Genomic DNA, 12449 nt, shown 5'->3' with positions numbered 1-12449 from the left:
GGACATCAAGTCACTGTGTCTCTGGCATTGAAAGGCCTAGCAGGGGCTAGAGAGCATCTCCCTTTCGAAGAGCTTTCCCCCACATGGCTGGCAAATATGTGTCACGGCCTTGCGGTTGTCTCGCGAGTGCAACTATTGATGTTTTTCATCGCACAAAAATAGCCCCTGAATGACGACTGACGAGTGCACTCTGTTTGAGTTCGATGACGTCCGTCTGCCTTTTGTGTGCCCCCTTCCCCATTCCAAACATTCATTTAATTTGCTAATTTTATGACAGCATAACAACAGCAAAACATATGGCCACCGAATCGGGGCACTCAGATATTGTTCATTTGCATATGTGACGGGGGGATCTGTCGATCTGTGGCTCTGGCAGTGGCTATTAGGTGATGCTGCTGCTGCTTCTGCTGCTGCTGCGTCGGCATTCACATAAACATCATGTAAAGGCCATTAATTTAAATTATAAACTATAAAAGACGAGAGAAACAGCCTGACAACCGACCGTAAAAGTCGCTTTGCTGGTGTCGCTTTGCCTTTGGATGTTGCACAGCTAGTCATAAAAAGCTTCGCACACGATTTGTATCTTTTTGGGAAAACCCACACGCCCGAAAAGAGGGCGAAGGGGTGTGGGAGTGATTAACACATGTCCTAGAGATGGGGTATTGTATTTCATTTGCTGCTGGAGAAAAAGGATAAAACAATGAAAATGTTTTTGGGCCAAAAAACAATTCGCCTTTCAATTTCTTGAGCATCTTGAAGCCTTGGCAATCAGCGGGTCTTTTGTTGATTTATTTACGAGTATTTACGAGTGTAAAATATATTGCCCCAGTTTGTGGCATTGCTTCCCTCTTGCTGTGCCCCGTTCTGCGACTTTTTCTTTGGCTCTCTTTTCATTAGAGAGCCATTTTCTAGGGCACAACGATTAGTGAGTTGTAAATCGTTTTAGCTGCAACAATCCGTTGTCATTAGCAGCAACAGCAGCAGCAGCAGCAGGCCACAAGCTGTGGCATGCGCCGCCGCGCGCAATCATTGCTGCAGCCACTTTGTGGCATGCTGTGAATTGTATGACCAAAAACGGTTCCTCGATTCGCCAGCCTCTGCAATTTGAGGCAATTTAAAAGTTATTAATAAATGAAACATCTCTAAACGAAACAGCAATTCATATTTCTCTGGTATTTATTTATTTAGACGAATGGCCAAAACCCACACGCCGCTGCGTGATGGGTGGCAGCAGCAGCGCAAGCTGTTGTTGTTGTTGTTGTTGCTATTGGCCAACACGCCCACTACTACTGCTACAAAAAAAACTTGAAGCCATAAACAATTAAGCGAGCGAGGGAGAGAGGGAGGGAGGGAGGGAGATACGTCCCACACACAAAACGATAGAGATACAATAATCGTTGAGAGGCCGGGACCTGGGGAGTAAATGTTTGATTTGTGCGATAATTTGAAAATGATACGAGACGCAGCTAATGACGAAATACTACCAAGAAGATGAGCTGTGTGGGGGTGGGGGTGAGGAGGTAGTCAAGGAGTTGCAGGAGGGCGCCAACAGCTGGGATCTATCATTGTACTACTTGTAGAAAATATAAACACAATCTAAAAATCTAATTTTTGTCCTTGTTCTTCACAGGCGCCATTTGCGGTGGCAACTGCTGCAACAATGCCACCGAGCTGGAGCTCCGCCAGAAGGCCGCGGGAATGTTTGAGCAGCTGCTGCATCATCACACGAGCAGCCTGCGCGGGATCCTGGCGGATAATGCCAACCAATTCCAGAGTGAGTATGAAATGTCCCAGTCCTTCCTTTCTATGCAAATGATTCGCTGAAAAGTCTGGAAACTTTTCAGTTTTCCTACTGGCTACTCTTTTCTGCAAGCGATAGACCGAACGAGTGTACAATATTTTCGTGGCAATAAATAATTTATCATATGCAAATGTGTCCCGTCGAGGGCTCTGGGATGGGCACACAAAATTATGATGATACAATGTTGAAGCCTTGAAAGCCTCGAAAGCCTTGAAAGCCTTGAGCTAAAAAAGTTGAAGTTAAACCAAATTAAGCTTTCAAATGCGAAAAAAAAAGCGAAAAAAAATGTGAAATTGATTTGTAATTTGGAATTTGTATGCAGATCAAAGCGACTGTATAATGCTGAGAGATATACGACTGTATGCACATGGGGCTACGGGTATATAGATAATTCATAAACCGACTTCTGGCTGTTTGGGAATGCAACAAACGCGACTCGAACTCGGTCTCGGTCTCGGACTCTCGCGGGTACTGCATCTAATTAAAAAGGCATTAAATAATGTTGTTGTCGCTGTCGTTGTCCCTTTTTTTATTTTATTTTTTGTTTTTAGCAAAACTTTGTCTGGGTCACGTTTTGGGGCAGCAGCAGCAGCAGCAGCAGTAGGTACCCCTCCCTCTCCGGTCTTTCTACCTCCCCCCCGTTTCACACACAATGCCTGCAAATTGTTGTCGTACATGCTGTAAATCTCGCTTCACTTTAAGGCGTGCCTCCCTGCCTCCAGAGGGTGTTCGGGGGGAGGGTGACTGGTGCTGTTTCTCTGTTTCTGTTCTTTCATTGTTGTTCTTCTGTTCTGGGTTCTGGGTTGTGGGTCCCGCTTTCGGTCTCTGCAATTCTTGGAACTGGGCTCGCGCATTCAAAAAAAAGACTTTAAACACGCCTTCCCTCTCCATATGTATACATAAACACACACATGTTTATACATACATATGTACTTAAATATCCGCTATATACAAATTTGTTGAATTCTGCTTGCATTTTGTGTGTGTTTTATTTGTGGTTTGGTGTTGTCATCTGCTTAATTTATGCCATCCCATTGATTCATTTGGATTCGCATCGGGCGATTGGGGATTGGCGATCGGCGATTGGGGAATGGGAATCGGGGGCTCATTAAAGTTTGAGTCAACACCAAAAGAGGTGCTGCTGCTTCATGTACGGATATGAGTGTACAGCAAGTAAGATCAATTGAGCGGGCATATTGGTTTGAGTCGCGCAATAGTTTACTCATTTTATTGCAAGGGCAATTTGTAATATTTCGAGCAGGTAAATGCTGCTGACCGGCCGTCGAACGCAACAACAACAAAAAAACCGATCGCTTATCTTGGTTTTGCTGCGCCGCTCTGGCTGTCGCTGCCTGCGCTGCTCTCTTTTTTTCTGTCCTCTCTCATCTCTATATCGTTGCTCTAGCGTGGCTTTCGTCATCTGTGGACATGTTCGTTCGTGACGTCTGCCTTGCCGAAGATGATTTTAAGCTTCGGTCTTGCACTGGCTGCCCGAAGCGAATAGCTACGAATCATATTCTAACTAAAAGAATAATCAAGTGAACGGGGCTCCTGCGTTGCTCTCTTTTTTTCTGTCCTCTCTCATCTCTATATCGTCGCTCTGGCGTGGCTTTCGTTATATGTGGACATGTTCGTTCGTGTCGTCTGCCTTGCCGAAGATGATTTTAAGCTTCTGTCTTGCACTGCGAGCGCTTCTATTTATCATATATCAACTAAGAAAAATCAAGTGAACGGTTCTCCGTATATACCCCCTCAATGGCCCATCCATTTACAGGGTATCGCAAAACACTTCATCTGTTTAGCATTCAATTTGCATTCCTCAATTGCTTTTGCTTGTCCAGGGTGGACGGAGAGGTGATGTCAAAGCAACAAAAATCCCACGTTTCAATAAAAAAAAAAAATAATTGCAAAAAATGAAAATTAAAATGCAATCAGCAAAGTCATTTAGCTTAGCGTTTGAGCCATAAACACGAACAATTATTGATCAACCAAATTGGTAGAGCAATTCCGACCGAAAGTCAGTGCTCGCTTGATGGATGAATGGCTTAAGTGAGTGACGGACGTTCGTGTGTGCTTAAAGATTTATGAAGCAATTTAATAACAATAGGATTCCGTAGAGGAAGTTGAGGTCGCATAAAGTGATAGGCTATGACAGTAGAGGTTCCATGCACCGCTGCCCTGATAAGAGACGAAACTTTTGCCTGCATTTTCCCTGCTTCTTTTGCTTATCGCTCGGTTTATGGACTGCCACGTGCGACTCCTTAGTTGCAGCACCGGCAGCAGCAGCGGCAGCAGAGTGGCCATAAAAATTGATTTACTTGCGGCCAAAGATTGTGGCTGGCAGACTCTGCGTATGCGTGATATTCACAGGGGTGGTACTCACAAAAATGGTGCACCTATAAAATTTTATGCATTTCTTTGCTGCAGTTCCGTTGCTTTTGCCTCTCTCGTAAAACATTATTGTTTTTTGCACAACAAATAAATGCATATTTCTATTTTTGTGGCATTAACATTACAACCAGAAGGAGGGTGTGTGTGTGTGTGTGTGTGTGCGTGCGTGTGTGTGGCATATGCCATACAAGTCCCGGGGTTTCCTTCCTGCCCCTCTCTCTATCTCTCTCTCTCTCTCTCTCCTTTCGTTTCCGCGCGCCCATTGTCGTTGGATTGCATTTCTCCGCCATCCTTTGTGTTTTTGGTGCTCTCCCTCTCTCTTCCTCCCCCTCGTTCTGCCTGGTGTTTGGCGTATTATTATTTTTAAGCAAGTATTTGCGTGTTTAAACACGTTTCGGAGCTTACGAATTATATGGGTAGCAGTTCCAGCCCCATCCGCAGCCCCCAATGCCCAATTTCCAAGCAAAAGCAGAGGCTCCAACGCATTGCATCTACATTGCACTTACCGCCCCACCACATCCCCCACGTTCACTTTTACGTTCCTGTCATCGCCATCGCCATCATCATCAGGCGTTGTCGCTGTCGCCGTCGCCGTCGCTGTCGCTGTCGCTGTCGCTGTCGCCGTCGCCGTCGCTGTCGTCTTTGGTGGCGTTGCTCACGCGCTTAATGCGTTTCCCTGCTGGCACCTGGTCATGGGCGTGCGCCTGCATAAAATGCTTCCCAAATGCTGACTTACGGCCCAACTTTTGGGGCAGCCCTCTCAAAGGCAATAAAAACAAACAGAAAGAGCCAACGCGCTTCGGGCATCGAAGTTTCGGATACCCTACCCCAGGCCCCAGCATGTATGACCCTGTACATATACCCCCCTTCGGGGCTGGCCAACGTCTGTGGAAAAGCCAAGCAACCTCCTCTCCAGAATCGCTGAAATTATTTCTTTATTTTTGTGGCAGCTGCAACGGCAGCCACAGCCAACAACAACAGCAATGCGTGCACTTTCATAAGTTGCAAGTTGCAACTTTCCTGGTGGTGCACACGCCACGCCACGCCACACCGCTACCCCTCCCGCCCCCTTCAGGGCCAGGGCTTAAGTCTGTTTTTGGCCATATCTTGCGCTCTGGCTGCCTGGCTGACTGCCTGACTGCCTCACTGCCTGGCTGCCTTCTTGTCTTTACGGCTAAAGTGGTTTTTTGGCCGCCATCGCTTGTTAGCCGGCGTTTTTGTTTGTCTTGTCTTGTCACAGAGAGAGCAAGAGAGAGAGAGAGTGCAACGCCGAGTGGAAGGTTTGCTGTTTGCAAGTGCCACAGCATGTTGCAATTGCAGTAGCGGCTGTTGCCACAGTGGAAAATAAGCTTGGGATTTGCTGTTAAGTTATTGAAAAGTGGCTTTTCCCATAGACAAATGCGAATGAAACACGATTGAGCACAGATTGGAGGGTATTATACTTTATATGTGATTACTTGCAGCTGCTATCCGTGGAGAACATCTATTGGTTTACCCTGTAAGACCTTCTTTCAGACTCGCAAACCTTTAGATACTTTTCTAGCGCACAAAAAAACCAGTTGTCAATCTCTGGCATACATAATGTTAATTATTTTTGCAGAATTTTGAGCTAATGGAGGCCACCGTTTCAGGTCTTCAACTCGTTTTCGTAATTAGCAAAAAAAAAAACAACAACAAATCCGGAAAAAGCCATGGGCAAAAGTGGAGTCATTTTGTCTGCCACGTTTTTCGCTGTGTCTCTTCCAACCTGTACGTGTGTGTATGTGTGTGTGTGTGTTTGTGTGTGTGTGTGTGTGTTTCTATATAATTATTATAATTAGTTGCTTGGCAAATTAAACGCTGAAAGCTCACGCTTATAATTAACGCGCCACCAAAAACGGAAGACGAACACGAGGGGCAACAAAGAGAGAGAGGGAGAGAGGTAGGGAGGGAATGTGGCCAATTGATGCATATGCTTTGAAGCATTTCCATATGTTAGAAAGAGGAAAGGTCGACTCAAGCGGTGGCCAGCACTTGAGCCACAGCTACAGCTCCACTTGAAGCTCCAGCTCCAGCTACAGCTCGAGCTCCACATCTCCAACAATGAAAAGTCATCCAATTAATTTGACATTGTGTAGAGAGGCACCGAAGAGGCCCCTTTTGGGGCTAAAGCCAGAGAGGAGCTGCTGCACAGCTGTTGGAGTGGAGCGCCCCGATGGCCGGATGGCTGAATTGCTGGGATGGATTGTTGTTGTGGGGGGGGGATATGCCTGTGGGCTGTGGGCTGTGGGCTGTAGAGGGGCGTGTCGACTTGGCACGCCTGCAGATACATAGCTAGTTACAATACATGCACTTAAGCACTGACGCTTGGCCAAAGGCAGCACAGGCCAGGCCCAAGCACAGGCCCAAGCACAGGCACAGTGGTTGGATCTACCCAATCTGGGGGCTTCCTTTGGGGGGATCACACTTCACTATCGCTTGGAAAAGCTAGTGGACACTTTTTTGGAGGGTTTCGGAGAGTTTTTACATTAAAAAGACCTGCATTAGGAGTTCCACCTATCCAAGTTTTGTATCTATCTGTGGATACCAGATGATCTCTGAAAAGTCACTGCTAATCGCAAGACCAACAACCACTGTTCCCCCCCCCATGCAACGGAGAAGGCCACTTCCTTGAGACTGGGACCCTGAGACTGAGGAGACATTGCCGGCAGCCGGTCACCGAGAAGAGAGCTGCTTCAACCCGCCAGACGGACAGACGCGACTCCCAGGCAGGGGCATGGGGCGCAAGGGGCAGGTTCAAAACGAAACCTAAACGCGGCTAAAAAGCTAAGCTACAGACAACAGAAAAAGCCAGGAAAAGAAAGAGAATAGAGGAGAGGAGAGGAGAGCAAAGGAGAGAACAGAACGAAGAGCACTAACAAAGTTGCTTTGGCATTCATAAGGCGGCGGCCACACGATGGATACCAGAGCACGGATCAGAGCAGTGGGATGCAGGGGGGAGGGAGGGATGGAGGAGGCAGAGGCAGAGCCAAAGACCAGGCCCAGAACCGCCGATACCGACACCGACACCGACTCCGACTCCAACTCTTCCTGGACGGATGGTTAGAGCCAAAGAAATACATGCATATAAAATGCAAATAAAAAATGCGGCAAGATACTAAAATTGTAATATCCGCACAGGAACGGAACGGAACGGGACGCAGGCAACAAATACTCGCACAAGCGGCAGCGGCAGCGGCAGCATACAGCATGCCCCCAAGGGGCAAGCCAGAGTGGCAAAAGAAATACGAAAAAAAAAAAGCGGGCAAAAATAAAAACTAAACCTGTGGGCTGTGCCACGTCGCGACGTGTGTGTGTGTGTGTGTGTGTGTGTGTGTTGCATATTTGCCATGGCGTGGGAAACAACAACATTGCCAGCGAGAGAGAGAGAGAGAGGGAGAGAGAGAGGGAACTGTGCCCCATCTGCCACTGCCACTGCCAACAGCAACAGCCGCCTCCCGCATTTGCTTTTGGGGCTTGGCCACGGGGCCCCGAAACCGGTCGAAACCTGGATGAACAGGGTATCGGGAATGGGGAATGGGGAATGGGGAATGGGGATGCATGGCATGCTAATCTCTCGCTCCACACGCCGCTCCTTCTAATGAAGCAATGAAGAAGCCCGATATTTGCTCTAGGAATAGCTCCAGAGCTCCACAGCTCTGGAGCTAAAAGCGAAACTTCTGGCTGCCTGGGGAGTCGCTAAACAGCTCGGACTTGGACTTGAATTCCTGCTCTCCCTCTGTATCTGTGTATCTGTGTATCTGTATCCTCTCTGGTAACTACATTTGCCACACTTTGCTGCCGTTTCGGGGCCCACAGAGAGAGAGAGAGAGGCACTCCAAGCAGCGTTGTCTAATTCAATTTCATTGTCTGTTTGCCCCACTAGATGGGAGACAGCGGGACCCTCCGCCATGTGTGACGAAGTAGAACCAAGTCTTAAGAGGAGCAGGAAAACCAACCCACAAGCTTAATGAAATTTTCATGTTTCATTGGCCAAAAGCCATTTGCTTTGATTTCAAATTGAGACCCGCTCGAAAAACAATAAAACGTAGCCCCCCCCCTCCGGCACCCCACAGCACCAGCCCCCAAAAACTAATTGACAGAGAATGTCAGAAAGTAAGCAAAATAGATACAAAGATACGTTGCATGCATGTGTGTGTGTGCATAGATAAAGATGGTTAGAGAGTTGAACTGAAATTGCAATTAGTGGCACAAACTGACGGAGAAATGTCCGGCAAATTGCACACACACACACACACACACATAGTCGATGGCTCTGTGGCTCTGTGGGGCTCTCTGTGGGGCTCTCTCTGTGGCTGTGCCCGCAGATGAAGTGCCTCTGCCGAGTTAACAATTTATGAGATGCAGGGATACAAAGATACAAATGTAACCCAAACTATGTATCTGCCAAGTGAGCCATGCCTTGGGGCCTGTGTGTGGGCCCGCCCGAAACCCCAACTCAATTGAGCATATTAAGCCAACAAAAGGCAGCTGCAACAATATCATATCGTTCGTTGCCCATTCTCTTGCCACATCAGCAGAATTCAATTGACTCCCCCACCCCCCCCCCCCCCCCCTGCTCTTGTGGAGAGTTCATTAAAATTGTAATTAATCAGCAGGCCGAAGGATGTGGCAAAGACACACACTTTCAAATGCATCAAATATTCATTCGTACGTGCCATTCTCCGGCGATGGAATAACACTTTCAATTGAAGAATCTTTGTGGCTTTGTAGCAGATACTTTCGGTTTGTTGGTGGTTTTTTATGAACAATCGAACCATGGGCTTTGATCTGGGTTGTTTTTCAGCTTGTACTCAACATAAAAACCTTTCAGCTCCAGTTTTAGATACTTCCACTTGAACGGGACATGTTTAGCGGAAGAAGTTCTATTGTAGATACATTATATTTTCAATCAATCGAAAAGTTTTCTCGGTAATTGGTAGTCAATTCAAACTGTGATTCCCTTCAGAGGTTTCCTTGGAATTCCATTAAAAATGCCATCTATTTGAGGGTATTTCCCCGAAGGATATTCCACTCAACGAAGTTCTACTGTTGAATGCAATTTTAGGCATGTCAATCGTGTAATTGCTGGACAATTGGGGCTGTACTTCCTTTACCTTCCCGCTTAAAGGATGTTTGTCTGTGGATTGGAATATATATTTTCAATCAATAAATGGGCACCAATTTTGATGGGCATTTCAATCATGCAATCGATCGACGAACAATGCCAATCTTTACTTCCTTTCTGGAGCTGTGACAAGAGGCGGGCTTTCATCTACATCTGCCCTTCCCTTCCTCTCTCCGCCGCTCTGCCTCTCTGCAGAGACTGTACTTAATGGTTCACTTTGTTCTTGTGTGTCTCCCCGCTGATTTAATGGGCCAATCATCCATCCATCCATCCAACCATCCATCGTGTGAGAATGCATATCCGCGCATCCACACGTTCGGTGGTCGATGTGGATGGGGTGACGTGGGGGACGGGGGGGGACGGAGGGGGCACTGGTGTCAATAATTAAATGTTTCCGCCAGAGTCGATGCGATGGCTGTGTGCTGCGGCTGTGCCACGTCAATGAGATTAGCGACAGGATGTGTGAGTTCTGTCCCCCCCCAAAACCCCATTCCTCCGCCCCGCCCCTTGATCCCCCTTCGATTTGTGTTTTGTGACGTTCGTGCGGTGCGGTGTGGCGGCTATCATCGTCGCTATTATTATTATTATTGTCATTTTGTATCTCGAGCGCGTTAAATCAATTGATTGTCGGTGTGTGTTTATCGCATATCCTGGGGACAGCAGCAGCAGCAGCAATTGTCAGCAATTGATAAATGATTAGCACTTCAGCCCCGGCACTGGACACTGGACATCGGGCACCGGGCACCACTCCTCCCCTAGATGGATCGTTTTGTTTGTTTTTCTCCTCCAGAAACTCTACAAAGAAATCGCAAATTTTGCTAATTAGAAAGGGTTCCCAGGCAGATGACGCATCAAAGGCTATTGTCCGATAAAAAACGCCAAATCGAACCCCAGCCCCAGAGCCGCGACCTCGTCGACTGACAGAAGAGCCGCGACCCCCAAGCGCAGGCCAAGCCCAAAAACAAAAACCAAAAAAGAAGAAATATTCAAACTCTTGAGAACGGAAATGCCTCAACATCAAAATCAAAATGAGCCGCAAATACTACAAAAAAAAAACAAAAAGAAAACAAAAAAAAAACTACAGAAAACACTTTTGTGGATGTCAAAATGTTGTTGTTTTTGTTTGGTTTTGGGTTCGGTTTGGGTTCTTTTGTTGCCAATTAACAAAAAGATTGACACTTTCGTTTGAAAACGAAGCCCCCGCCCCGACCCCGCCCCGCCCCCGCCACAGGCAGAGGGCAGAAGGCAGGAGGGGCGTAGCGCAGCCGAGGGGGTGTGTGAGAAATCACACGGCAATTTGACAGTTTTTTTTTTCTTTGGTCTCTGGTTTTTGTGTCTTTTAAATGTTATCTGGATCCAGGCGATCCGAGCAGCTTTTTGACCATTTGTAATCTGGCGATAATGACAGGCTGACTGCCTGCCTGCCTGCCAGAGGAGTGTATCTGTATCTGTATCTGTATCTGCGTATCTATCGATGCCCGTCTGTGTATCCGAGGCACAAGTGTTGCTGACACCTTGACAGATATCACAGGATTGTGTCGGTGCTTTTTTCTCTGCGATTAGCATTTGCATATTGAGAGACTTGGCTGATTGGCGGATTGATGGAGGATACTGGAGGCAGTGGGCTAGAAATAATGCAGCAATGATTGACGGCAATCAAGAGTAAAACTTTTATGAAACAATTCCCGTCCCAGAGAGACCCACAGAAAGGCATTAAATTAGATTTCATTAACTAAAAGCCAAAACAAACACAGAGGCAGAGGGAGCAAAATTGCTATCCAACTGGGAGCCCAAAATCCCCATGCTGGCCATTAAATGGAGGAAGTTTCGCTGCGGCTGCTGTGGGGAATTCCGACCAGCAGCGAAGTGATTAAATTTCACTTGGAACAACGCTCGAGTTTTGGCCATATTTTCATGGATACCTCTGCCCGCTTTCCTTCCGTTTCAGGTCACGTCCTGGAGCTGGCCCAGCAGTCGGAGAACAAGACACTGACGGTCTTCTCCAAGGTCTACATTCGAATGGTGCCGCTGTCGGGGATGATGATCCGCCAGTTGTATACGGAAATCATGAAGTACGTATCCCAGGGACGGCCACGGCCACGGCCACGGCCCTAGATCCTGCATAGCTAATCCCGGTTTCTTGTGTTTCCGCAGCCACCTGAACTACATCTCCAACTACACGAACAGCAACGGCCAGATGGGCGGCAAGGCCGGCATTGGCAGCCTACGGAGTGGCCTCGAGGACGCCGTGCACAAGTTCTTCGTGCAGCTGTTTCCCGTGGCCTACCACCAGGCGGTGCACCTCGCCAAGAACAATTACGGGGAGCTGCACGAGGACTACATCAACTGCCTGAAGCACAACTTTGACGAGCTGCAGCCCTTCGGGGGCATACCCAGGGAGATCCAGAGCAGCCTCGTCCAGAGCGTGCACATGTCGAACGTGTTTATGAACGCCCTGCTGCAGAGCGCCGAGGTTCTGGCCGAGGCGGACGCCCTCTACGGCCAGCAGCTGACGGACACGTGCAAGATGCATCTCCTCAAGATGCACTACTGCCCCAACTGCAACGGCCACCAGACGCGGGGCCAGCCGCAGATCTGCAACGGCTACTGCATGAATGTGATGCGGTAAGTGGCAGCAGGAGTCATTCCACGATAGAGATTAATCTTTATGCCTCCTCCCCTTAGCGGCTGCTCGGCGGAATATGCCGGCCTGCTGGACAGTCCCTGGTCGAGTGTCGTGGAGGCGTTGAGCAATCTGGTCACCACCCACATTGTGACGGACAGCGGCATCATCAACACCATCATGAAGCTGAGCACCAAGATCTCCGATGCCATCATGCATGCCATGGGCAATGGTCCGGAGCTGGAGCAGAAGGTAAGCGCGGGGGGCGGCGGCCCTAGTGGCTCGAATGGCCTTTCCACCCAAAGATACTTTCCAGTCTTCGAGTCGGGGACTCCTCTTCTCTGGGGTTTTGGCTTCCGCTCGTTTCCTGATGCGATCGATGCGTGCTTTTCGGCACAAGGACACACGTTCGCTGCTTAATGATTTAATTGCTCTTTAATTTATGAACATTTTAAATGGATTTAATGAATAAATGCGTTGCCACTGCG

At 48.0% G+C, this 12449-nt stretch overlaps 1 protein-coding gene across 1 annotated transcript in view; it reads left to right on the top strand.

Moving 5' to 3' along the window:
* The window catches only part of LOC108152519 (division abnormally delayed protein), a 71439-nt gene that overhangs the window by 55017 nt on the left and 3973 nt on the right, over nucleotides 1–12449 (top strand). The window contains exons 2-5 of the mRNA XM_017281916.2: nucleotides 1631–1774; nucleotides 11287–11410; nucleotides 11493–11963; nucleotides 12024–12213. Of these exons, the coding sequence (XP_017137405.1) occupies nucleotides 1631–1774; nucleotides 11287–11410; nucleotides 11493–11963; nucleotides 12024–12213 (929 nt within the window). The remainder of the gene's footprint in view (nucleotides 1–1630; nucleotides 1775–11286; nucleotides 11411–11492; nucleotides 11964–12023; nucleotides 12214–12449) is intronic.

Source organism: Drosophila miranda, chromosome XR (genome assembly GCF_003369915.1).
Source record: "Drosophila miranda strain MSH22 chromosome XR, D.miranda_PacBio2.1, whole genome shotgun sequence".
NCBI lineage: Eukaryota > Metazoa > Arthropoda > Insecta > Diptera > Drosophilidae > Drosophila > Drosophila miranda.
Note: the sequence above shows the minus strand (reverse complement) of the source record. Positions and strands in the feature narration are given on the sequence as shown.